At 33.8% G+C, this 23,881-nt stretch overlaps 3 protein-coding genes across 3 annotated transcripts; all 3 read left to right on the forward strand.

Annotated features, from left to right (window-relative positions):
• Nucleotides 1-204: 204 nt before the first annotated feature.
• On the forward strand, nt 205-19,337 carry LOC133188954 (melanocortin receptor 5-like). Its single transcript, XM_061324425.1, has 2 exons — nt 205-260; nt 17,785-19,337. The coding sequence occupies exons 1-2, from the start codon at nt 246-248 to the stop codon at nt 18,694-18,696; spliced, it is 927 nt and encodes a 308-aa protein (XP_061180409.1). The 5' UTR covers nt 205-245; the 3' UTR covers nt 18,697-19,337.
• Nucleotides 6,360-8,459, forward strand: LOC133188682 (uncharacterized). The gene is made up of 4 exons (XM_061324184.1): nt 6,360-6,404; nt 6,571-7,458; nt 7,573-7,962; nt 8,298-8,459. Exons 1-4 carry the CDS (start codon nt 6,360-6,362, stop codon nt 8,439-8,441), a joined length of 1,467 nt encoding a protein of 488 aa, XP_061180168.1. The 3' UTR covers nt 8,442-8,459.
• Nucleotides 14,630-15,494, forward strand: LOC133188683 (uncharacterized). The gene is made up of 3 exons (XM_061324185.1): nt 14,630-14,874; nt 14,972-15,126; nt 15,301-15,494. The coding sequence occupies exons 1-3, from the start codon at nt 14,630-14,632 to the stop codon at nt 15,492-15,494; spliced, it is 594 nt and encodes a 197-aa protein (XP_061180169.1).
• Nucleotides 19,338-23,881: the final 4,544 nt, after the last annotated feature.

Here is a 23,881-nt window from a genome sequence, read left to right on the forward strand (position 1 = left end):
ACATGGGAATAAAATCAAATTTGAAAAAAAAAACCAGACTCCAAAATTTGACTCCAAACTCCATTCCGTAACTCCACTCCATGCCTACAGTCCATGAATTACACGGTGCCCTCTACGTTGCATCCTCCAGTATTTATAAAGGAACCGTTTATAAATATAACTCACTTTTCCGTGTGAGCTTGTGTGTCGAGCAGATAGTGATTGCATCAGGCCATTATTCTAGTGGTTACATTATTTTTGAAAGCATGATGTATAACAGGGTAAGATTTATTTGTAAAATAGATTTATGGCTACTATTTTGATGAACTACATACTTTAAAATCATACCTGTATTTGTATTTTAACGTTGAAATAGAGTAAAAAATGATAAATATTGAGATCCGATTGGCAAGGATAGCTTAAACCCGAGTTTTGCCTGACGAAATGCTTTGAACGAATTTTACTGCATATGCATATCTGAATTACCGAACAAAAATGCATTCATATTAACCCTTTCGACGCCAAAGCGACATTAATGCCGTTTACTGTGTCAACGCCAAACCGACACAAATGTCGTTTTTCAATAAATATTTTAATTTTTTTATTAACCATATACCTTAGGTGTAGTTAAACACAATAATATCTATTTTTTGACGCAACCATAGGTCATTATTTTTTACATAGGTACTGGTTTAAATATGACGTTTAATTATGACGTCAGTTTAGGAGTACGCTAGCATTGTAAATAAAGTATTAGCATTTTTATGGTTCATTGTTGCCGGAAAGTTTTACACTTGTTTTCCCCGGTAATACATACATTTACATGCATATATTTTTTTTTTCAGAGAGAGAGAGAGAGAGAGAGAAAGCTCTTTGCACATACATAAGCATTTTTTATTTTATAAGTGGTTTTTTTTATTCTGAATAACACCTTATGAAATGTTTTGACCATTTTTATTCTAATCCCTAGCTAATCATATTGTTATACTCGATTAGACAGTCTCGGGGTGTATAGCGTCGATTTCCAAATGGGTGTTGGTTGGGGGAGGGTGGCATGCAGAGATAATTGACAAGCAAAAAAAAAATCTCCCAATGAAAAGGCAACCAGTAAAAGTTCAAAATTAAAAAGAGACCCCATCTTTGTTTGAATTCCGGTAACATGGGATGCTTGAATCAACGCACGGTTAAACATTAAACAACAACAAATTAAAGAGGAGGGGGGGGGGGGCACACAGCTATACTTAATTAACACACAATAAAACGGAGGAGGGGACACAATTTTTTGCAAAAACCTAAATTTTGCTTAAATAAAAAATTGAAATAATCGATAAAATGCAAAGAAAAATAGTAATCCCTGAAAGTAATATGAAATTGTTCTGATAAAAGCCAATTGAAATGAACTTGTAACTTGTTTAGGAAGTGAATGTGGACTGAAATAGAACAAACAATAGAATTAAATTGTAGATTAGGCTGTAAAGAAATCATTATTGAAATTCTGATAAATGTTTATATGGAAACATAGATTGAGAATAAATCAGTGATAGAAGAAAAATATACTATTACATGTAACAAGTGGTTATGGATGTCATTCAGAATTGTGAAAAAGTTCAAAATCATAACCCAAACACTATTATGGAGTCTGTACATTATGGAAAAGATAAAAATAAAAGCAAGGGTGGTGTTTTGAGCAAAAACAAAAACAAAGAACAATAAACAAACAAATCACCAAACAAACGAACGATCAAAAGAAAAATGGAGATTCGTGCAAAACTTTGATGACTGTGAAAAATGTACAAGGAATCATCTTTTTAATTGACTATTGAATTCGTGTATGTAATGATTGTAGCCATGTTTAGCATTGAAATCTGGAACGTCAAGTTTCAACTCTGATATCTCGACACCCCGGATATCTCGACATTTTCTGAAAGTTAAGTTGAATTGTACATGACTTTGAGGAAAAAAAGGACATACACACACACACCTTTCTGCCTTTAAAGGAAAAAGTTTTTAATCCTGTCCTGTGGTAACAGACAAAAATACCAGTCATGTTCTGTAATTTCAAGATTCCACTTTGCCTATGAAGAGAGTTGAGTAGAGCGGTAGAGTTTCAAACATTAAATGGATATTGCTTACCTGCATCGCCTTATACAAAATATTATAAACATTTTTGGACGTATTATTCAATTATTGCTTGAGACATAATTATACATGTACATTTCATTGCATCGAAGTATGAAAAGCTTTAAGATGTCAGATAAGCTGGTGTCACGGAGGAGGATTACTGCGTTAAGATACATGTATATTCAAGTCTTCCAAAATATTCAGTTTCAATTTTAGATTTCGTCGAAATTGTAATGCAGCTGTATTTCACTTTTCTCAGAAAAGCCCAGCTGCGATAATTATGCATATGTAGAAAAGAGCCAAGATCAGTGCAATCATCTCTTTGATCAAACTATTATACTTAGAAAAATTCAATTATAGAACTTTTCTTAAAGCTGAGTTGGAAACCAGACAAACATTGTAAACATATTAGTAATTTATCTCTCGCGAGATTTTTTTAATTCCAGGAATCCAGAAAGGTCATTATTTCAGATCAAGCGCAATGCTGAAAGGAATTCTTTTTTTCCTAGGATTGAAATCTCGAACTTTAGTAAGCATAAACTGACACGTGACTGACGGCTATATTCTATGTCAAGCAGGTGATAGTTAGTATCTGGCAATATGATCGCGAATTTCCTATTCATTCTGACATTATTAACTGTCAAGATTGGAAATATGCAGCTTACGTCATTTTTATCTATTAGAGTCAAAACATTTGAGCGGGTTTGCGATTTTCAGGCAAAAAACGGTGAAAATTTTATCTTGACTTCTTTAATGTATCTTTATTTCTTGGCAAAGACTGTTGAGTGAATGTGTAAAATTTATTTTAAAAATATAAATTGAGACCTATATTTAATATTTCTAGCATATCATAACGGAAAATTTTCTCTAAGTAAAAATATTTGGTGCTATAGTTCCAAGACATTAAATTTAACAAATGTAGAGATTTGAAGAATTTTCTTTTAAATATCCTTCCACCACAAGAAATAGTCCCTCATAAATCTTGCTTCTTTATGAATTTCTGAGCAGTTTTTTCATTGAATGTTGATTAATTTGCATTGTTTGATTTAAATATGTTATAAAAATTGAATTGTTGAAAATAGTTTTGAAGTTAAGGGTTCTGACTGAACTTTTCTAAAAAGCTGACGAGTGACATACCTTAAATTCACCTCAGCTACTCTTAAACGCACAGTGTTAGTGATAGATCCAAAAGACAAATAATGTCAATTTCGGAATAGTTTGACATTTATATATAATTCAGAGTTTTCTGTCCAATGTTTTTGTTTAAAAGAAATAATAAGAGGACGAACATTTGATTCCGGAAAGGGGAGGGGGGGGGTAGATCTTAGAAATAAGCAGAAAGTTTTTGAGTTTGGACAGCCCATATCAGTGTCGATCATAAAATATTTTAACTGTAACAGATGGATATGACGTAAGCTGTATATTTCCAATCTTGCCAGTTAATGTCCTGCGGTCTTTAAAATATATTTTAACGAAACCAATTTCCTTAACGTTTCATTTGAGATGACAGTTTCGGCCCTTTAAAGAAATGTTATACGATTGTTGTGTCCAAGTGATAAGCGTCGAGAGCACTGGTTAAAAAAAAGAAGACCACTTTTGATATAACCTGATTTACTTGGGAAAAACTAAAAAAAATTTACTTAAAGTTTCAATTTTCTTGTATGAAATAAACTGTCACAATACAATCCTGTTACATGTACATCATTATGTGCCTCTTTTTATGTTTGTATTCCATACGTAAGAAAGGCAAAGAAATTGGTTTGTATGAACAACATGGCCGTAGGAACACCCCTCCCCCCCCAATAATTTTGTCGATATTATAGTGCCCCCAAATGAAAATGTATGCCCCCCCCCCTTCAAAAAAAAAAAAAAAAAAAAAAAAAAAAAAAAAAAAAACTGATATTGCTTATTACGGCCCTGATTAATAAAAACTTATTTAAAAATATTCAACGTATTTTCAAAGAATATTAAATTTAAAAAATCCGCTTTGAAGTAGGAAAACAGACCTTTTTTTTTTTTTTTTTTTTTAAATTTATGACTTTATGAACTATATCAACTTTAAAAAAAAAAGGATGATACAGAAAATACTTGGAGTGTTATTATCTTCTCTTTTAAACAAAGTTAAAGGGGAAAAAGTAACGCACTTGTGGGTGTGAGTGAGTGGGTGGGTGGTGGGGTGAATGCGTGCTTTTATCTGAAAGTATTTAATTTGTTTTAAATATCGAGATCGATTTGCTTTTTTGCGAGGGGATGGTCCGTTTTACGCGCTGTCCCCTCGTTTGGGTTGGGATTCTTTTTTTTCTCTATGGGGCATCTGCGATTTTTTTTTTTTTGGAGGGGGGAGGGGGTTATATTTCAAGTGATTTCTATCCTTTATTAGTTGAGCTAGATTATTTTAAATATAAAAAGGAATACCTTCTGTGAAATTGTGGATATTCAATGTTTTGTAGATGAATATGGAATTTATTTCACGAGTGGGACAGGATTTGTTGATATTTTCACGAGTGCGAAGCACGAGTGAAAATATCAAAAAATCCTGCCTCACGAGTGAAATAAATTCCATATTCAATTACAAAACATTGAATTTTCTATTTATTACATTTTCTGTGATTTTCCCTTTGCCTCTGTCTTTTCTTAACACAGTGTCGTAGGCTTGACGTCATAGTTGAGCGGTTGAGACGTCATAGCTTAGAAGTTGTGTGTCAGATTTAAAACATTACATAGCATGGATTTTAGCAACATATTTAGGAAGAAATTTGCAGCTTTAGCTCTATCAAGATACTTAGTTACTATCTCTATCTTATGACAGGCCAGAAATTATTTTTTACTTACTTTGATATCCTTTCACACTGTGAGCGAATATCATTTTTGGTATTCTTTCACACTGTGAGAGAATATCACTTTTATTCAATAAATAAATCACAGTATTTCACTGTTGAAAATGTAATAAAAACCGTTCTCAGATCCTAAATGTCTACATCCCCTCCTCCTCAATTAATGGATCTCTCCAGAAGTATGAAGTAAGGCGTCTTTTCTTAGGAATAATTAAATACTAGTAGCTTAGAAAAAAAAAATGAAATATTTTCTCAAGTTTTTATGAGTCAAACGATTAGGATTAGTTAGATAATTTTAAGAATGTTTAGAAACTGATATTGCTATTTGGGACATCAGTACGTTTTCAGTGAGCAACGTCAGCGCTGTTTTAAAGTGCCTTACTGAAATGCTTATAAAATAATGAAAAAAAAAAGATTTTTCAAAAGTTATATATATATATTTGCATTCAGAAAGGGTCAAGCTATTTAAGGGCCCTTTTCTCGTGACGGCAATCATACATTTGAAATATTATTTGAAAAAGTTTAAACGTCTCTTTTGTTATACATGTACTTAAAGAATTCCCTTGTGTATTCTAGCTACATGTTACAGCAAATTTAACATTACACAAAACATTTTTTCCGGATTTAGCTTGAATGTAAGATTTTTCCGGATTTAGCTTGAATGTTAGATTTTTCCGGATTTGGTTTGAATGTTAGATTTTTCCGGATTTGGTTCCAATATTACAATTTTCGCGGGTGCACGAGATTTTTACAACTTTAGAAATTGTTTACCAGTGTTTACTAGTCACTGTGCTGATTATCATGTTTGTCTTCACTTTTCCCATGAGAGAAAACTTCTAAGTTGGTAAGTTAAACATAAAATCTATTTGTATATCGTTTCATAAGAAATTTTAACGTGCATAATTGTTATCAATTATATGTTTACAAAGATGTTCAATGTTCAATGTTATGGTGTAATTTGTAGTGACATGTTAGAAAGTCCGCATGAAAGATTTATGATTTGATGACTATGTGCAGAAAATTTATGTCATAATAGGTTGATATTTATAATGTGATATTGAAAGTTAAAGATTTGCTGTGATTTCTGCGTGAAATTATTTGGTGCATGTGCACTCTACAATAATCATATATTTTGTTTGAGCATTTTCTAGTAACGGTAATTTATTTGAAACTGTGTGGTTTGATAGTAATATGAATTTCATATGTGCTAATTTACTAGGGTACATGTGCAATATTTCTTGTAAAAATGTTGTTTACAAAGAACATAGTGTTTTTATTTAATAATCAGAGTAATGTTAATTTGTCAATCGCAGAGTGTGTGGTTTATGTGTCATATCAAATACTTGTATATCTGTTTTCTATGTATTTACAGTAAATCACATCACATCACATCATATCGCTGTCACTGGAAGTAAACAATAAAGGATGTGTATTTACAAGGGAGTTAACTTCTCTGTGAAATTGATGATAGTCAGTACAACATTTACAACTTAGAAGATCTTGTCTGTAGAAGTCCAAGAAAGAGGCGTCATGGCAGATGGTGCTACAGGAGGAGAGACAAGACCTCTAACCTTTACAGAAAAAAGGCTTGGAATATCAGCGTGAGAGAAAATTTAAGCATTGACACACATGTGAGTGTAAACTTGTAGCTTTGAGTGATAGTATTCAAGAGTTATTGACTACATCAACAGATGCAAATGAAGTGAAAGAACTCCACAAGAAATGGCTGAAAGCTTATGATGAACTGTTGTTTTCTCATGAAAGTTTTCAGGATCTCTTGAAACTTTCTTCTGAAGATGGAGAAAAAGATGACAAAGAATTCCAGGAAAGGAATGTGAGATTTCAGAAAGTGAAAGATTCTGTGGAACAGTGGTTCGCAAAACATTCAAAACAGCATTCACCAAGTCAAGTATCTTTTGATGTCAAATCTTTGAAATCGAGACTGTCACATACGTCTAAAGCTTCGAGCCAAATTTTCTTGGAGAAATTAAAGGAAGGTCAACGAAAAGCAGAATTGTTAGCCAAAGCATCAGCATTAGATGAACAACGAAAGTTGGAAGCAGCTAAACTAGAACTGAAAATGAAAGAAGAAGAACTGAAAATTAAAACTGAGCTTAAGATAAGTGATGCAAGAACCAGATTACTGGAAGAACTTGAAAGAAGTGAACTGCATGACCAACAACTAGAAAACTTTCTCATCAATGAAAATGTAGACAGAAATGTAACTTTTCATCTTGATCCTATGAATGCTCTTGCAAGTGAGAACTCTACTCCGAATATTATTCATCGACCTGTGCAACATATTGTTGATCCAGCATTGCTAACAACCATACAGGATTCCAAACCTGAATCAAATAGTGGAATACAGACTGTAGCTCGTGAATTGAACAAACCAAAGGCTGACATACAAAAGTATGATGGAAATCCTATGAATTACACAAAATTTTGGAGACAATTCAATGCTAGAATTTGTTCCAACACTGAATCATATGAAGAACGTTTGAACTTTTTATTACAGTTTACTGTTGGTGAAGCGCAAAGATTGTGACTGGTTATTCATATTTAGATGCTGAACGTGGCTACAAAGCAGCACTGGAAGAGTTAAAGGATCGTTATGGAGACCCTGACATCTGTAAAGAAAGCTCTCAACTGGCCTCTAGTGAAACAAGACAGTGCAAAAGCTTTAGATCAGTTTGCTATATTCCTACGAGAGTGTCAATATGCAGTCGAAAACATTGATGCGGGTCGTGTGCTGGAATATTCAGAAAATTTGAAACTGTTGGTCAAAAACTTACCATTTTACCTTCATGATAAACGGCGCAATTGTGTGTATGAATTGAAAGAAAAGAAACTATCTGTGAAATTTCACCATCTCGTTGACTTTGTTCGTAAGGAAGCCAAAAAAGCAACTGATCCCATATATGGAAGAGAAATGATGAGTACTCCAAGTTCAGCCAACAAACGCTTACAAGACCACAAGAAATCAGAAACGCATAAAAACTTTACTGTGAAAACTGACTCAAGATCTGTATGTAATAACAGTGCTACTCAGATGAAAACATTTTCAAAACATTGTATATTCTGTAAGGGAGCTCATTCATTGGATATGTGTTTGAGTATTACTATCTTACCTCTTAGAGACAGATATGCATTCTTGAAAACAAATGGACTGTGTTTTGCTTGCTTAAAATCTGGACATTTGAAAACTAGTTGTCGTGTGCTCACGGTTACAAGTCTCATCCATCCATTCTTCACGTTGATCCAAGACAGAATGAAGAATCAAATACTGCTTCAAGAGAATATAAAAATAGTGAAACTCCGTTGTCAGCTACGCCATCTTCTGTTCATATGGGGGCTGGTTAGCAAGCACTACCAATTGTGCCTGTCCGAGTCAAGTTAAAGTTCAGTGACAAGTACGTAGAAACTTATGCTTTCCTTGACTCCGGAAGTAATGCAACATTCTGTTTGGAGAACATTGTTAGATCATTAAAAGTGGAAAGAAAATGAACCTTAACCTCACAACAATGGGACAGCAGCATACAAAGACTTGTTATGTCATTTCTGGATTAGAAATATGTGACATCAGTGGTATGAATGTGTTGGAACTTCCACCAGTCTACACGCAACCTGTTTTACCTGTGTCAAGGACATGTGATTTCACCAGAGGATCTTAAGAACTATCCATATCTCAGTAATATTGAACTTCCTCTAATTTATGGAGATGTTGGACTTCTAATAGGAGTCAATGTGCCGAAGGCATTGGAACCTTGGGATGTTATACCCAGTATTGATAATGGACCGTTTGCCGTAAAAACTTTGCTAGGCTGGGTGATAAATGGACCTCTAGAAATTCATCCGAATTCGAGTAATAGATTTGTATCTGTTAATCGTGTTGATGCGAAACTCATGATCAACTTGGAGGAACAGGTTTGTGATCAGTTCAACCATGACTTTAATGAAAGGACTATTGATGATAAGTGTGAGCCCTCAAAAGAGGATAGAAGATTTCTAGAATGTGTGTCAAACTCGATTCATTTCGAGGATGGACATTACATAATTAGCCTTCCGTTTAAGTCAGAAAATGTGTGTTTACCTAATAATAGGAAACAAGTTGAACAGAGACTGTTGTCACTTCAGAAACGATTTAGTCGTGATGAAAATTTTCATGAAGAGTACTGTGTGTTCATGAAAAAGATTCTTGATGAAGGATATGCTGTGAAAGTGCCAGATGAGAAACTTAATCAGGCTGATGGACGGGTGTGGTACTTGCCTCATCACGGAGTATACCATCCTAAGAAAAGGAAGCTGAGAGTTGTATTCGATTGTGCAGCTCGATACCAGGGAACTTCATTGAATGATCAGTTGTTACAAGGACCGAATCTAACAAATACTCTGATTGGGACACTCTTCTTAGATTCAGACAGGATGAAATTGTGATTATGGGACACATTGACAGTATGTTTCATCAAGTTAGAGTTCCAGACCAGGATGCAAGTTTCCTTAGATTCCTTTGGTGGGAAGACGGAGATCCAAGTAAACATGTCATTGAATATCAAATGATAGTGCACTTATTTGGTGCGACATCATTACCAAGTTGTGCAAACTATGCTTTGAGGAAAACAGCACAGGATTACAGAGGACTTTACACCGAAGTCATTAACACTGTTCTCAAAAACTTTTATGTGGATGACTGTTTGAAATCAGTGAAAACCGTGTCTGACGCAACTTCTCTTTTGTTTGACTTACAAAATCTGCTAATGAAAGGAGGATTTCATATTTATAAATGGATTAGCAATAGCAGAGAAGTAATAAACTGCATTCCATTTTTTGAGAGAGCTAAGGAAGTTAAAGACTTGGATTTGGACAATGACACCCTTCCCATTGATCGAGCCCTTGGGATTCAGTGGTGTGTAGAGAATGATGTTTTCTGTTTCAAGATGGACATTAAAGACCAACCCTTGAAGAGGAGAGGTATCTTATCCATGTTGAGCAGTGTATTTGATCCCCTAGGATTTTTGGCCCCATTCACCCGAAAGGCTAAGTGTTTACTTCAAGAACTCTGTAAACTTCAGCTAGGATGGGATGAAAGGATACCAGAACATCTCGTACTACAATGGAATGAATGGATACAAGATCTTGAAAAACTCTCTGACTTTAAATGAAAAGATGGTTTAAACCTGTGGAATTTGGAGAAATAAAATCTGCACAGCTACATCATTTTGCAGATACCAGTGAACGTGGATATGGAACTGTGTCATATTTGAGACTAGAGAACTTAGATGGTGCAGTGCATTGCTCATTCATTATTGGCAAGTCTCGTGTTGCCCCTTTGAAACAAATAACCACACCTCGACTAGAATTGACTGTGGCTACCGTTGCAGTTCGCACTGATAAGATGTTGAAGTCCGAGTTAGATGTGTTGATAGACAAAACTGTGTTTTGGACGGACAGCATGGCAGTCATACGGTACATAAGAAACACCGCAACTAGATTTCACACTTTTGTTGCAAACAGACTTGCAGTAATTCATGAAGGCTCCTTACCGGATGAATGGCGATACATCAATACCAAATTAAACCCTGCTGATCTTGCATCAAGAGGCCTGTCTGCAAATGATATACTTCAAGGGAAACATTGGATTATGGCACCAGAAATTTTGTTGACAAAAGAAGAAAATTGGCCTGAAACACCAACAGAACTTTCTGACGAGATCCTTGATGATGATCCAGAGGTCAAAAAGGTTACAGTGAGGGCTGTTATTAAAAGTGAATCAAGTTTATGAACTGAAACATAGTGGTAGAAATCATATGCTTTCTATGTTAAGACAGAAGTATTGGTTAATACATGCACCTTCCTCTATCAGGAAGTTGATTTCGAAATGTGTAGTATGTCGTCGACAAAGATCCAAAGTTGGAGAGCAGAAAATGGCTCAATTACCAGAGGATAGCTTGGTACCTGATGATCCGCCGTTCACTAGAGTTGGTGTGGATTATTTTGGCCTTTTTGAGGTGAAGTTGAAGAGAAGCCACGTCAAACGTTAAGGAGTTATATTCACTTGTCTTGCCAGTCGTGCTGTGCATTTAGAAGTTGCTTCCTCTTTGACTACAGATTCGTACATCAATGCTCTACGTCGTTTCATCGCAAGTAGAGGTCAAGTGAAGAAAATCCGGTCGGACAATGGGACCAACTTTGTTGGAGCAGATCGTGAGTTGCGAAACACAATTAAAGACTGGAATGAATCGCAGATTCATGAAGCAATGCTACAGAGAAACATTGATTTGCAATTCAATTCCCCGGCAGGATCCCATCACGGAGGTATTTGGGAGAGAATCATCGGGACTGTAAGAAAAGTGATGAACAGTGTTCTTAGAGAGAAGATTTTGGATGATGAAGGACTCAATACGCTCATGTGTGAAATAGAGTCAATTCTCAATGACAGACCTATAACCAAGAGTTCGGATCATTATGATGACCTGGAGGTATTGACACCAAATCATCTCTTGTTGATGAGAAGACAGCCAAATTTACCACCTGGTGTATTTACAAAAACAGACAACTACTGCAGACGTCGTTGGAGGCAAGTTCAGTATATGGCCAATCTCTTTTGGAATCGATGGGAGAAAGAATATTTACCATTACTACAAGAACGTCAAAAGTGGCATGAGTTAAAGAGGAACCTGAAAGTCGGTGATGTGGTCTTAGTTGTGATTCATACGCTCCTCGTAATTCGTGGCCCATAGGAGTGGTTCTTGAGACTATTCCTGATCGTTTTGGACTTGTACGACAAGTTAAAGTAAAGACCGCAACAAACATTTTGACACGTCCAATAGATAAACTTTGTCTCATTCTGGAGATGGATGAACCTTGATTGTGAAATTATTTTCATTATTGTTAGAAACTTTTGCACTATTTATTAGTACTCTTATTGAAACTTTTGTACGTAATTGTGTCACATAATGTTCCACAATTAGGGGGCTGGATTGTTACAGCAAATTTAACATTACACAAAACATTTTTTCCGGATTTAGCTTGAATGTTAGATTTTTCCGGATTTAGCTTGAATGTTAGATTTTTCCGGATTTGTTTGAATGTTAGATTTTTCCGGATTTGGTTCCAATATTACAATTTTCGCAGGTGCACGAGCTTTTTACAACTTTAGAAATTGTTTACCAGTGCTTACTAGTCACCGTGCTGATTATCATGTTTGTCTTCACTTTTCCCATGAGAGAAAACTTCTAAATTGGTAAGTTAAACATAAAATCTATTTGTATATCGTTTCATAAGAAATTTTAACGTGCATAATTGTTATCAATTATATGTTTACAAAGATGTTCAATGTCCACCTGTAATGGTGTAATTTTTAGTGACATGTTAGAAAGTTCGCATGAAAGATTTATGATTTGATGACTATGTGCAGAAAATTTATGTCATAATAGGTTGATATTTATAATGTGATATTGAAAGTTAAAGATTTGCTGTGATTTTTGCGTGAAATTGTTTGGTGCATGTGCACTCTACAATAATCATATATTTTGTTTGAGCATTTTCTAGTAACGGTAATTCATTTGAAACTGTGTGGTTTGATAGTAATATGAATTTCATATGTGCTAATTTACTAGGGTACATGTGCAATATTTCTTGTAAAAATGTTGTTTACAAAGAACATAGAGTATTTATTTAATAATCAGAGTAATGTTAATTTGTCAATCGCAGAGTGTGTGGTTTATGTGTAATATCAAATACTTGTATATCTGTTTTCTATGTATTTACAGTAAATCACATCACATCATATCGCTGTCACTGGAAGTAAACAATAAAGGATGTGTATTTACAAGGGAGTTAACTTCTCTGTGAAATTGATGATAGTCAGTACACTACAGGATAAATATTTGCTAAATTTACTTAATGGCGATAAATTATTGGAACAAATATGACTATATTATACGATTTTCCTTGAAAACTATGAACACCCTATTACGTTGTTTAAACAGGTGCTTTTTTCATTATCAGTTTGTCGTTTTTTTTTCTGAAGCAAATTATTTCACGTCTCAGGTGACGTCATAGTACGGCACCCATGACGTTATTGGCGTAACTATATTCGGCGTCGAAAGGGTTAACGTAATCTTTCAAACCGTTACTTCGTTTCAAGATACTTTTCTTTTCTTCTAAGTATCCATTCAGAGTAAGATGGATAAATAGAGATATATCTCCTCTTGAAAATTCGAGTCTGTTTTACCAATGTGTAACAAAAAATTTCTCTGACAAGTTTTTCATGCATTAATATATAGAGAGCTTTAGTTACAAGTTTATTGCGACCTTGTACGTATGACGTCATCAGAATGTGTGTACTTTGAAATTCCTTCGCGTTCTTGTGACGTGTAGTTACCCGTATTGAACGTGTGGCGTTTGATTTACACGTAAGTAAATAATTTGTAATTTTATTTCAAGTCTAAGCAATTTTCTGAGAGTTTTAACAAATGATGTTTATATAAATGATTAAATAAGCATATATAACATAAGAATCATATACATTTTCATTCACAAAGGGACCAAATTCTGTCTGTAATGCACTGACACTCGCTATCATGCAAAACTTGAAAGTAGAGAAAAACCTGAAATTGAGGAAAGTCGGTTGGCTCAATGAAAATTTATATGATAATGTATGCAATAAGATTTTTTTCATAACTTTCGTAGCTGCTATTTAATACGAAACTGTATGTGTCATTAGATCTATGTGTTGGTCCAGTTGTTTGTATGTGTGTGTTGGGGGGGGGGGGGGGGCTGGCAGATTTCAATTTTGGAACTAAGTAATGTTGAAAATAAATAATATGTCTTCCATCTTTAACAAAATAAACAGTATCACATTGACTGATGCAAAATATGATGTGTTGAAGAAAGAAGTTTCATTGTTTGTTTGTTTTGTTTTGTGCGTGTTTTTTGGGGGTGGGGGGGGGGGGGTGGGGGGGGTGGGAAGCTTCTGTATCTGCTCATCTTGGGCATAATTAATAAATAATCTTTCTTGACAAAATTTGCCAACCAACCCACCCCCTTCCCCCATTTTCCCATCAGAATCAACTCGTCGTCCCCTTTATACCTAGATGTTTTTTAAAAACAGTTATAAAGATTTATAAAGCCTAAGTTCCCAGTGTCAAAGAAAACATTACAATCTAAATCAATCATATATTTTTTGCTTACACATCCAAAGCAGAAGCAATTAACCGTGTGTAGCACCGACTCCGCATTTAAATATCAGACATAGTTTAAAGTCAATTTAACAATAGAAACATGGGGTTATTCAAACTCAAAATCGGTGAAAATTTTAATTTGAACGTAAATAACAATTTATCATGTTCACTCAATCTCGTATTTTTATTTTTTTAGCTCAGATACGCCATATATAGCTTTAACTTTAAAAAATAAAACGAACAATCTGCATTTCCAGGTTGGACTACATCAGACAAATATTATTTTTTTTTATTGTTGGCCTAAACATTGTGTTTTTAAACATGCAGAAATAAAAAAAAATCTACAATACATTAATTTATTTCTATGATATAATAATAATAATAACCCGCTTTCATTAGTTAAGACTATGCATACCTATTTAGTCTTAGAAAATTAAAAATATGATAAAATAATAAAAATAAGTCTTCAAAATATTTAATGCAACAGATTTCAATGCAGGTCCTTGACACATGGCAGCAGCTGAAACTCCAAGGAAGAAGATGTTTCGCTTCTCTGTGAAGCATGACATTGACCTCCTTATATGTGTGACTGCTGTAAATCCTTATGCAGGTGATGCTGCTAATAAGTGGTCTGAAATAGCAGAGAGTTTTATGGAGATATATGACGGTGTCGCCATAGATGGGAGAAGATGCAGGGAACGGACCTCTCTTTTATTGTCCTACTTTAAATCAGAAGACCGGGGAAAACTCTACCGGTATGAATTGTTGCATTCGGCTTTGATAAACTTTCTTTTAATATATATTAAGGAATTAAAGTTGAAAGATTTTTAAAATTGTCTTTACTACACACAGATCCGGTTGCGATGAAGATTACAGTAAAAAGGAGCAATTATTGCAGGAAGTTCTGGAGCTGTCAGAGTCACAACATCAGCAAAAGAAAGAGAAACAGAAGGAGAATGAGAAGGGGATGCTGATTCGGAAAAAAGCTATGGAAAATATGACTGCATGTATGTATGTCTGATGGATTTTGATTTAATTAAAATGTTCTTACAGTAATTCACTACGAAAGTAAAAACAAATTAGGCAATTTCTTTAGGTATTTATGGAGTCCGACATACATAGATTCATAAATCATGTCATACTAAAAATAATTCTAAATTACCCTTTGAATTTCATTCTAGCAACTGCCAGTTTGACTACAGATCCTCGTGAGGACGATGAACTCCCTGCTTTGAAAAGAAAAAGATCCACTAATAGTGCTACTAGTATGATTGAGTTTCTGCAGAAGAAGACTGATTCGGAGAACCAGTTAAGCAAAGAAAAGATAGAATTAGAAAAGAAACGGGTAGAAGTTGAGGAGAAAAGACAGGTTTAGACCAAGAGAGGTTTGCGTTGGAGAAGGAAGAAAGGAAAGCAATGATTGATCTGTTCAAAGAACTCATTAACAAAGTAAACAAGTGATTTCTGTTGTAAAAATCTTTTATTGATGTTGTTATGATGTTGATGTCATAAATATTAGAATTAAATAATTACAATTATGACTATCAATGGGTCTTATCTGGTGTTCAAGTTAAATCAATACATAAGAACAACAATGATTTGGGAAGGGGGGGGGGGTAATTGAAAATTTCATCAATTTTTTTCTTTAATCAATTTGAATCTACAAGTTATTAACGTACTCCTCTAATGATGGGGGTACTACTCCAAAATAGTCAGTCGTGACACTTCCATACAGGCACGTATGACAATTTGTCAAGAAAGCCCCAACCAAGTAATACTTCCCTACTGGTTGCAGGTACAGTTTTAGATTCTTTTTGAAGTCTAAAAATGCAAGTAACTTAGAAACTTTATTAAATCCCCATTCAGCACATTGTCGAACGGACGACATTTGTCTGTTGAATTCCAATTCCTGTGCTGTAAGGTTGATTCCTTTGAAGGGACCGAGAAGATGTCGGTTGATGGGGTATGCAGCATCGCCATATAGGCAGAAAGGTTCGCCATTCGGGGAATTCATGTTACGTAAGAGATCATTTGCAAGGTTGCTTTCTCTAAAAATTCCTGCATCATGGCGTTTTCCTTCGTATGGTCCTGACAAATTGGCAATCAGACCATTTGGTGCCATTACCGATTGAAATTTCAACCCATGTGTCCGCTTGTGCCCTGTATTTTAAGAAGATAAGTGTTGATATATTTAAAAAACTAAATTTAATTAAAATGAGTAGTGCATGTTTTCATACATACACGTCTAGTATGACTGGCACGTGAACTGCATCATTTGGAAATTATAAATGGCTTTTCATTTTTAGTTTTAGAGTTCTGTTTTTGTTCTGAAATACCTCGGTATTCTTGAAATGAGTAAGCAAGTATTTGTATATGTACCTGAGTAAATAGTTTCTTGATACTGAGATGGTCGTGATACTGGACGAAGTGTCCCATCAATAATCCCCAACAATTTTGTTGAGGACAAAGCCTATCCACTGAATTCATCAAAGTCTGCAAATCTCTTTGTATCCATCTTTGATTTAGAGACGTCAGTTTATCTCCATGCACATTGTAAATGAAATCCAATGTCTATAAAATAAGTACTTTATTTATTTATACTTAATCCATTGTTAAAATCGTTTATTTTTGTCCTTAATGTTTTTTTTTTAAAGTTCACTTTACACTTTAGATTGATTGAATATCCGTTTACGTTTTAGCCATGAAAAAATATTTATAGGGAATATATGTATTAAAAAAAAAAATAGAAATTACGGAATTAAAGATCAAGCTCATCTCGGGCTCACTTCTTCCAAATATGGGAACAAGATCAGCCAATCTGTTAGGGTACGCTAGTCTGCGCAAAAGTATACAAAGTGCTTCCAGGCTACTGGAAACCGATTTGTTTTTGCAAATTATTTTCTCTGGGATACCCAAAGTAGTCCGTAAACGCAATACATCATCTTTGCCAAACCTATAAATAAATGATATGTCTGCTGATACCTTTCTATTCTAATTTTCAGTTCGTCATTTCCAAGAATTCACAGCAGTCGATCCAGATTTCAAGAAAAAGCAACCCCCCCCTAAAAAAAACAAAAAAAAAAACCATTTTGTTTATAAAATTTATCTACCCTTTACTATGATTTTGATGTTAAGGCCTTTATTAGTTATTACACATGTAACTGAACATCGAAAAACTTTGTTCATCTGTTAGTGCATCAAAATTTAATCTAGGACCATCAGGAGCAAGCTGGGGAGATCGGCAATTAAAAGATGACCATAAAATAAATAATTCTTCTTGATCTATGATCCTCTCATCAAGCATGAACAGCAAGTCGTCATTGCTAAAAGTTTGTAAAATTGAATTTAAACCTGTGTGGATTTTTATTAACAATTAAAAAAAACACTTGAATTTCTTTAAACTTTGTCTTTTTCATTTCTCTTTGTGTTTCTACTTACCTTAATTCACACATGTTTGTGTATGTTTACAGTGTTTACGTCTGCTACAAGTACTTCCGGTCGTACGCGTAACTTAACGCAAATGCATAAAAAGTTGCCGTGATGTACGTGTACGTGTAGGCTACACGTACACCTTCGGAGTATTCGAGTAACTAAAGCTCTCTATTGTTAGAAACTTTCCAGGATCTAAGTTGCCCTTTGAAATTAACTAGTATTTAAACTTTCAGAGAACGGACGATTTTATGCTCAACAATTCTATTGCAACAACATCATCATCAGCATTAGTACAAAAGCCATTTACTGATGAAGATACCCAGTTCATTATACCTGTTCACTTGGAGGCGGAAAATACGTCTTGGCTGCTAATATTTGTTTTCATAGCAGCGTTTGGAGTACTTGCAAACATGACAACAATCGGATATATTCTCCATGTGAAACACTTTCATTATCCTACCTACATGGTCATAGGAGCTCTAGCAATAGCAGATATAGTGTCTCTGTTCCAATATCTATGTCATCTGATTCTTGCAAAGACCAACAAAAACTTTGTCGATAACAATAGTGACATTATAATGACGACAATTTATATAACAGCACATGCATCGGCATCACATGTATTGCTGTTGCTTGGACAGCAATATTATTTGATAGCTGTGCCTCTTAGATTAGTGACGATCAGAAAACGATATGTATTGACATTATCAATTTTAATGTGGATTTCCAGTGTGATGTTTGGAGTTATTTATTATTCTGCAAGATTTCATGTTGCCAAAACCAAGATCGCTATTGTCGTCCTGATATTCAGGGGCTATCTTGTCCTGGTTCCATGTATCTTTATGTTAGCTTTTCACGTGGCAAAAATATATAAATTGAGGACGTCTATTAGTAGATTCAGAACTAGTCAGTACGTTCGAAGGATGTCCGCAATGATTTTGATGATTATGGCCATTTACATTTTTTCTGCTATCATATTCCCTATTACATTTTCTTTAAACTTTTTCAAAGTGCTCAGCGAACGTGAAAGCAAAGTGATTCAAATTTTTGGACGAGTCGTATGGTTATTTAACCTTTCGGTCAACCCCATCATTTATTTCCTTTACAATCCACAGGTCAGACGCCATATGCATGAACTGTGGTAGTCTGACCTAAAGATGCGTAGATCAAGTCAACATTCACCATGCAGTTTATGCGGCAGTACATTTTAACAACAAAAATTCTTTTGAATTGATATCTAGACATTTGTGCAAGATATTTTCGTGTGCTAATCCCCTTTGTATGATACGTCTTTAAAAAAAAAACAACAACAACATTTTCATTTTTATTTTTACATGAACTAATCTGAAAATCAAAGAAAATTATGCTTGAAAACGCTTATCTAAATATATTTATTTAGAATGAATGAATGTGCTACATTCATGCAAAACACTGAAGGAACGACTAAAAAGCACACTAATTGGTATAGAGGACACACGTGCCTTTGCTCTATACCAATTAATTACAGAAACAAATGCCTGTGAAAGGGAGCCTTTTAGACACACATTACTTTTGCAACTGAAAGGAAAAGCTTGAATTTTATAACAATTTTGATTAAAAAAAATTGCTTAAGAAATCATATGTTTTGGTATCACATTACATGTGTTTTATTTCAAATCCTAAATCCAATGACACAAATTATCCTTTAGGAGCCCAAACTTTTATCTAGTTCAGATATATAAATCAATACATTGTACAAGTGGGAAAAAGTCTTTATTATTCTGGCAAGAATAAAAATAAATCTCATGCTTTCTTATGTTGCAGACCCTCTGCTTGAGAGTTGAGCCTTGTTTTTTCATAACAGCTACAATTCTTGACACTGTGTCACAATATCATTTTGATATTCGTTCATACTGTTACAGAATGTCACTTTTATTTAATAAATAAATTACAGTATTTCGCTGTTCAAAATGTAATAAATCCATGTACTTCCAACTGTCTTTATTCCACTTCTGAGGAATATCCGTGTTATAGGTCTAAGGAAATATTGACAAGTTGACCTTGTAGGGATTAGGTTGTAAAAAGTGTGATTCCTTGTTATACCTAGTTATATACTAAGTAATTAGTTACCTATAGATCTGTGCAGAAGAAATGACCCCTTATCCCACTTCGACTTTGTGAAGTTGCATAGACAGCTAAAGTGATCAACACAGAAAAAGTCCGAAAAAAATAATTCATAAAATACATTCTTAATCATATTACATGTAACAAACTTAAACAGGAAAACAAATTGTGTCCAGTCTTTCTTGCGATGCTTTATGTTTTGATTTACAAATGTAAAAGAAAGACTAAATCATAAAATGACAATAATGAAAGATTTTAAGGCTAATTTGCGAATTACATCTCCTAGTCATAAGTTTTTCCTGTTTAAGGGAGGATAGGGAAAATGAGGAAAAGTTGCATTTGGATGAAACGTTTTGGATGCGATCAATACGTAAAGATATTGTTTCAAATTTCAAGTAAATCGTGTTTCATAAACACTCACAGATGGATACAATTTTGGTTTGACATTATGAATTAGCATCCAACTCTTGGCTCAAAAGAATCAAATGACATATTACCACACAAACACATAATGAATACTAATCGGAGAGGAAAATACACTTTATTTTATCCTTAGTAGAGAATTTTTCACACTGAATAGATATGGATACAGAACAATGTCAATATCATGATGATAACAAAATATATTTTGTTTCCGTAATACAGTATGTGTTTGTCATCCAATGGCAGGTTACTGGTCTCTTTTCTAGTGTACAAGACATTAACCCGTGCATGCATGTGTTGAGGAAGATGTGAATCAATTGGCGAAATGAAATCCAAGTCAATTTTGCTGATCATTCTCAACATTTCAAGAAAAGAAAAAAGTTAACTATTTCTAATTGTAATTTTCGAATGTTTTATTGTTAATATAATAATGGAATGCTCGTATACTCTTTAATGATCTTTTATTTCATTCATCAACAGTCAAATACCTAGTATAGTGCAAATATAATGTTCATTCCTGACAGTAGCTACTACTTTATTTCTAGCTAAAAGTCAGTCTTAAAAATTTAGTAGGAGGTTAATAATCGAATATTGGTTAAAAATGTTAAAACTAAAATAAGACATCTTGCATGTACATGTACATGTACATGAACAAACAATGTCTCCAAATACATTATAATTAGAACACAATACAATCTTCGATAATTTTTTATTTATGCGCCGCAAATTCATGTAATTATAATTAGAAACTTAAAATTAAATTACTATCAGTCTACACCTCGCAAATGCGAAAAAATATACTCTGTTACAGTACTTCCAAACTATTTAAAGAAATTAAAGAAAATAATAATATTATCTTATATCTTAAAAATCTTTTTTAAAACCAAACGCGTAGATAGTTTTAAAGATAGTTCTGTGATAATCATTAGAAAATTGCATTTTTCACTATTTATTTATCAAACCAAACATTATTGTTGCTTGGCAACGGATACCATTTTCAATCTACCTTTATGTGTAATACATGTACATGCAACAATTGTATTTTTAGATGCAAATATTAATTTGACCTTGAATATTGATAAAATCACGAAAATGCTTCATCACTAAAAATGCAATATATGTATATCTCCCAGTGTTTATCACATAACTACATGTTTCTTTAAATCTGATATCTTTGTGTTGGGTCGTTAAAACACTAAAATGTGTATCTTTATTATACCAGTGAAGAGGAATAATTTACTCATATTTTCATTTTACTTTAAATCTTTCAAGATAATTGACTTTTTGTCCTACCACATGAAAAAATTGGCCACTTGCTAGGAAAATCTCTTTGGCCATGTTTCCATAATAACACACTCATGCGTGTATACTGTAAGAAGCAAGTCTGTAATTGAATACATAAATTCAAGGGTTCATCCTTTACCTGTTCACAGTGTATTCTGATATTCATTTTTGTTGAAAGTGTAACATTATTCAATCTCTGCATGGTTTACATAGACATTAATATGGACTGCATATTATGTTTATTGCTTTTTGAAACTCAAATATCTGAATGAAAAAGGTTAAGAAAATTCTTGATTATTGTACACATGTATTTTGTTATATTTTTTTCAGGTAAACTTCGAACTAATATTGGATGTATCTGTATGGTTTTTGTACACATTACAACTTACCTCTCCAAATAAAAAAGATCACAACAAACGAAGTTTGGGAACATATTGTTTTACTTTCTTTTTTCAAAATTTCTTCTCCGGTACGTTTTTGTCCGATTGTGTGGGTAAGTGGAAACTACTCATCCGATTGAGATGAATCCTTTTTAGGGTTAACAGGCATGTTGTGTAGATGTACGGAACGAAGGCCACTTTGCGCACACATGCATGCACGGGTGTGCATGTGCAATGAGTGAAATGGCTGGTATACTTAATATAGCCATAACTTTTATATTTTTTGATTAAATGCTTTGAAACTCAAAACATATAGATATATTTGTAGTGTACCGTTCGCATTGATCATTTCCTTCAGGATGATGAGCGGTGATTCTTGATTTTTTAATTGCATAAATTGTACACAACTCTTGTATAATTTCTGCCTCGAAACATCTCCCTTGATTGAATGAATTCTTTTACATATTTCGAACTTGCAAAACAGTTCGTTAACCAACAATTTGGCCACAGTTTGATCAAGTTGATTCCTGGTAGGTACAACTATCGTCCATCTGGTACATCTGTGATAATCAGAACGACTGAACGAAACACTATGTGTTAAGTGATGAAAAATATTTGAATTGACTGCAAAATGTATGTAATTAGTTGATAGACATAATGTTTTAAACATCAAATAGTATAGCATTTTTTTCCAATTCATCTTTCAGTAGATGAAGATCATTGATTAATTATAAAACTTTTTTGTTTTTGTCGCAGTCCTGACCAAGTAAAATTAAAACCATAGAACAATGTTGGCAACATCAAGTGGTACATCTTACGAAATTATGCAATATTTATAGTCCAATAATTCATAATTAAAAACACATGGCAAACTTAAACTTGGCTTTAAAACTTGAATTATTCTCCATTTATGTACTATGAAACATTCTACTCATCAATTTTTTTTTCTTTATATTTATTCATATTTCATTAAATCTATCATATTTGTTACAACCCTGACCAAGAGCATGGGAGTCTTTAAAGTAGAATTGTGAAGTGAAAATTACATCAGAACTTATTCTGTTGTTCCAGTGAAGTTGATGTGGAATTACTTGAATTTTTAGCAATTTTTCAATGTGTTTATTTTTTTATTCATTAATAAATCAAAGAAAAGCTAAAAACACATCTCAGGCATTCTACAAAAGCATGGTCAATTAAGATTTTTTTATGTCGCCTACAAATTTACTGTTGTTATATCTTAACTATAAATTTAAAGATTGATTTCAACTCTACGACTTAACATACACACATGGTTTTGTAATTATTTACGATATATATGCAGTTAAAATTTGATATGAACATAATGTAAAGTTGAAAAACGTATTCCACTGCAAAACTTAATATCGCTTCATTTATTTACAAATTTCACGATAGAATTTTGAGCCGTAAAAGCGTTCCGAATAGATTACAATGAATGTTAAAAAGTATTTTTATCCTATATAGAAAGAAATCAAACCACTTCTCGCAAAGAAATACATGGATCTTCTTTCATGCGAAATCATAAGTATGCCCCTAAAATCGATTTTGTTTTAAATTTTACGCATAGAATGCAGATTTAAAAAAGAACTGAAACTTACCTGAAAGTGACCACGGAACTTATTGTCATCGATTCTATTTGCAAATCAGTTATTTCAGACGATTACATAAGGGTGAATTCATAAAAAATGACCAAACGCATATTTATCAACCCACACTAAAAATACAGGCAATGAAAATTGATTTCTACGCCTCAGAATATGTCTTTAGATAGTGTTTAAATACCTGCTAAATATCTCGTTGATATCTCAATTAACACACCGTTCACGGTAGCTCAGTCGGTAGAGCGCTCGCTCCGTGATCGGGAGGTCGTGAGTTCGAATCTCGGCCGCGACAGACCTAAGTCGATAAAAAATAGGTAGCAACTGTTCCTTCGCCATGCGCTCGGCACTTTGAAGTGAAAGTTGCGGGTCCTTCGGATGAGACCTTAAAAACCGTGGCCCCGTGTCACGGCAGGCGTTGGCACGATAAAGATCCCTCACTGCTCAATGGCCCTGAGTGCCGAGTAAAGGTCAAAATTTGAAGCCCTTCACCGGTATATGGTGACGTCTCTATATGAGTGACA

The sequence above is a fragment of the Saccostrea echinata genome, unplaced genomic scaffold (assembly GCF_033153115.1).
Source record: "Saccostrea echinata isolate AGI-Se365-2 ecotype Australia unplaced genomic scaffold, CSIRO_AGI_Sech_v1 ptg000016l, whole genome shotgun sequence".
NCBI classification, from domain to species: Eukaryota; Metazoa; Mollusca; class Bivalvia; order Ostreida; family Ostreidae; genus Saccostrea; species Saccostrea echinata.

Excerpts from the sequence above, each read along its gene's own strand:
- LOC133188682 (XM_061324184.1), top strand. The coding sequence starts at position 6,360 with ATGTGTATTTACAAGGGAGTTAACTTCTCTGTGAAATTGATGATA. Across the intron at positions 7,459-7,572 it reads ACTTTTTATTACAGTTTACT|AAAGCTCTCAACTGGCCTCT; the intron begins GTTGGTGAAGCG and ends ACATCTGTAAAG. Across the intron at positions 7,963-8,297 it reads TGAAAACTGACTCAAGATCT|CAAGCACTACCAATTGTGCC; the intron begins GTATGTAATAAC and ends GGGGCTGGTTAG.
- LOC133188683 (XM_061324185.1), top strand. The coding sequence starts at position 14,630 with ATGGCAGCAGCTGAAACTCCAAGGAAGAAGATGTTTCGCTTCTCTGTG. Across the intron at positions 14,875-14,971 it reads GACCGGGGAAAACTCTACCG|ATCCGGTTGCGATGAAGATT; the intron begins GTATGAATTGTT and ends TACTACACACAG. Across the intron at positions 15,127-15,300 it reads TATGGAAAATATGACTGCAT|CAACTGCCAGTTTGACTACA; the intron begins GTATGTATGTCT and ends ATTTCATTCTAG.